Source organism: Manacus vitellinus, unplaced genomic scaffold (assembly GCF_001715985.3).
Source record: "Manacus vitellinus isolate BGI_N305 unplaced genomic scaffold, ASM171598v3 ctg7180002434589_pilon, whole genome shotgun sequence".
Taxonomy (NCBI): Eukaryota; Metazoa; Chordata; class Aves; order Passeriformes; family Pipridae; genus Manacus; species Manacus vitellinus.
In genome coordinates, this window is record NW_021938678.1 from 5,809 (window position 1) to 9,405 (window position 3,597).

Below are 3,597 nucleotides of genomic sequence, written 5' to 3' on the forward strand. Positions count from 1 at the left end.
AGCTGAGGGAGGATCTTTTCCATGTCTCACTGTTGCAGGGTCAGACCTGCTCACAGCTCCAGACCACTACACCATATTGAATGGGGAATTTTTTGCAAAGCTCACAAAAGACAGGGGCTACAGGAAAGGAATTAGTCCTGAGGTGTGTTTCCTGCTTAGGCATTGTAGCAGAGACATTGTTCTCTCAGTTCAGGAGGCTGCACTGAAATTCAAACTCTTTTACTCTCAGAGGTGAATATTTCAGGCAGTCTCAGAAATGAGCACAGGATCCTGGGTAGTGCTGAGCCTTCCCTTGGGGTGGGCATTCTCCTGTCCCAGCCCTTGGCTTCTCTGGGGGAGGGCTCCTGTCCTGCTCTGTCCAGCACAGCTGCACCTCTGGGCTGGCACAGGGGACACTTCACAGAGCTGACCTTGGAAACAACATTGTCCTGCTCTCATCACTGCACATGTATTTGGGGGTGTGCTTTTTAATATTTGTTTGTGTGAAATCAAAGTGAATGAAGCACAAGGTAAAGAGCAGGGCAGATGGGAAACAGGCTAAAGAACTCTGCAGCTCTCCTGGCTCTGCTTGAAACCACAGAGAGCTGAACCCTTTTGTCTCTTGTCTTTTCTAAAGATTCTTTACATTTTCAGCAATAAAAATGAGAATTTTTACTCCTAAAAAGAACACTCTGCAGATTTAATGGTGGAACATATCTAACAGAAGAATTATTCTAAAGACAATAGAAACCTCTGTTCTGCAGAGCACACTCTTGTGAGTAAGGGGGTCAGAAATGGAGCTTTTCTATTAAAGGTAAGTTACATCTGACATCTCTTGTGATCATCAGAGCTGTCAAAACCAGCTCCATGTTGCCACTGCAGCAGAGCAAAGCTGAGCCCTTTGCAGCACATGGGCAGAACTCTTGATGCTCATACCACTCTGAGCCAGCATAAGGGAAATACAAATGGTTTTGGGAGATTACTATGAAAGATGGAGTATCTTTGCTGAGAGGGGTATCTCCTAATTGTTCTGTGTCGTTTCCTTTTCTGAACAGACCCTGTCCTAAGGAACAGCAAATGTCCAACAGCAGCTCCCTCACCCAGTTCCTCCTCCTGGCATTCGCAGACAGGCGGGAGCTGCAGCTCCTGCACTTCTGGCTCTTCCTGGCCATCTCCCTGGCTGCCCTCCTGGCCAACGGCCTCATCCTCAGCGCCGTAGCCTGTGACCACCACCTGCACACCCCCATGGGCTTCTTCCTGCTCAACCTCTCCCTCACAGACCTGGGCTGCATCTGCACCACTGTCCCCAAAGCCATGCACAATTCCCTCTGGGACACCAGAACCATCTCCTACACAGGATGTGCTGCACAGCTCTTTTTCTTTGCCTTCTTCATCACAGCAGAGTATTTCCTCCTCACCATCATGTGCTACGACCGCTACGCTGCCATCTGCAAACCCCTGCACTACGGGACCCTCCTGGGCAGCAGAGCTTGTGCCCACATGGCAGCAGCTGCCTGGGCCACTGCCTTTCTCAATGCTCTGCTGCACACAGTCAATACATTTTCCCTGCCCCTGTGCCATGGCAATGCCCTGGGCCAGTTCTTCTGTGAACTCCCACACATCCTCAAGCTCTCCTGCTCACACTCAGGCTACTGCAGGGAAAATGGGCTCATTTTGGTTATTGCCTGTTTAGTGTTTGGTTGTTTTATTTTCATTGTTTTCTCCTATGTGCAGATCTTCAGGGCTGTGCTGAGGATCCCCTCTCAGCAGGGACGGCACAAAGCCTTTTCCACGTGCCTCCCTCACCTGGCTGTGGTCTCCCTGTTTGTCAGCACTGGCACATTTGCCTACCTGAAGCCCCCCTCCATCTCCTCCCCATCCCTGGATCTGGTGGTTGCAGTTCTGTACTCAGTGGTGCCTCCAGTACTGAACCCTCTCATCTACAGCCTGAGGAACCAGGAGCTCAAGGATGCCATGAGGAAAATGATGACTGGATGTTTTTCAGGAGTAAAAACCTGCGTCTTTTCTTCTGCAGAACACTCATTGTGTAACCCTTTAGTGGCCCAGACTGCCTTCTAAAGCTTTTGAGACTGTTGGGGGGGGGAGTTTTCTTATATTTTTCCTCTTTTAAAGTTAACACAGAAATTTATTCTATATCCCATACCTGATTCACTCTCTACTTATTTGTTTTGACCTGCAATTGGGTAAATGAGGAATCATTCTCTGTGTGCATTTAAACAAAATAAAAGTTCCTGCAGCAACTTCTTTGTCAAACCTCCTGCCTTTATTATTCTGTACATGAGGAATCACAAACTCTGAGTATAATAAAGGACTTGAATTCTTTTTTCCAGATTATCCCTCCAACAACAGTGAGGGAAGCAACTCACTGGGGTACTTGAGGGACTGAGGGCTGGTTCAGATGTTCTGTGCTGGTGGCCAGTGGCAAATGGTCTCCAAGTCACCTGCCTGGGGCTCTGCAGCTTCGGCTGGGCACTGCTGTGGGGCCAGACCAGATTGGGCTGTTCCACCCGTTGACCTCTATAATGAAATCCCTTCTAATTTTCTCCTGAAGAACCATGAGAATATGTGTTGTGTCCTGAGCACTAAACTGAAACTGTGGGATAATAGAAAAGGTTTTGGTGTCAGGGATATTGAGAAGGCTGGGCAGTGTCACTGGCAGACCTCTCCCAAGCACTTGGAAAGGCCAGAGCCATCCCAGAGCTTCCTGGGGCCTTGGCAAAGGCAGACATGGAACCAGTCTGCAAACAGGGCAGCAAGGAGGGTTGGCAGAGTTCCAGACTGCTCAGGCTCAGCAGGGAAGGGGATATGGCAAGTCTTCCTGCAGCCATTCCCAGGTATGGGAAGGATAAGGCAGGGATTGCAGAACCCCTGTGGGAGGGAATAGAAGGGGATGTTGTGTGCCCAGACTTCAGCAAGGCCCTGGACATGGTCTCCTGTGATCTCCTTAGAGGCAGACTGGTGAGAGCTGGACTGGACAAGTGAAACATGTGGTGAGTGGGAAGTTGAATGACTGATGAGGGTCAAAAGTCATGGCACAAATTCCTCTTGGCAGCAATTCCCAGGTGACATCCATCAGGGACCAGCCCTTGACCATTCCTATGGAACATCTTTATTATGTCTCTGGATGATGGGATGAAATGCACTTTCCACTCCTTTGTGGATGATACCAAGTTGCAGCGAGTCTGTGAGAAACCTTGTCTAGTTAATGGTGACTTGGACAAAAATGTGGTCAAGATGAGTGAGTTGGATAAACTTGTCCTGCCATCAGGTGCCCAGCAAGGCCCAAGACAATGAAGAAAAAACTAATGGATCAGAGGAAAGGAAAATCAAAAGGAGGGAAAAAGACCAAACCCAACCAAACCAAACCCAAACAAACACAGAATGAGAGAATATGCTGAGGTGGAAGGGACCCACAAGGATCATCCAGTCCAACCCAACTCTTCCATTGCCATCTGCCCCCACCCCAGCAGGCTCTGGAGCAAAGCACGGCTGAGGTCCAGCCCAGCTCTGCTATGACAGAAAGAACCTGCAGTCAGGGACAGGAAGAGGACAAAGTCTTGTTTAACCAGCCTGAGGAATAATGGGCTCAATGACCTC

General features: G+C 49.1%; 1 protein-coding gene across 1 annotated transcript; it reads left to right on the forward strand.

Annotated features, from left to right (window-relative positions):
- The first annotated feature begins 1,056 nt into the window (after positions 1–1,056).
- LOC115307356 (olfactory receptor 14I1-like) lies at positions 1,057–2,030 on the forward strand. The gene is given in 2 exon segments (XM_029959009.1): positions 1,057–1,963; positions 1,966–2,030. Coding segments are annotated over 2 exon segments (972 nt in total).
- Positions 2,031–3,597: the final 1,567 nt, after the last annotated feature.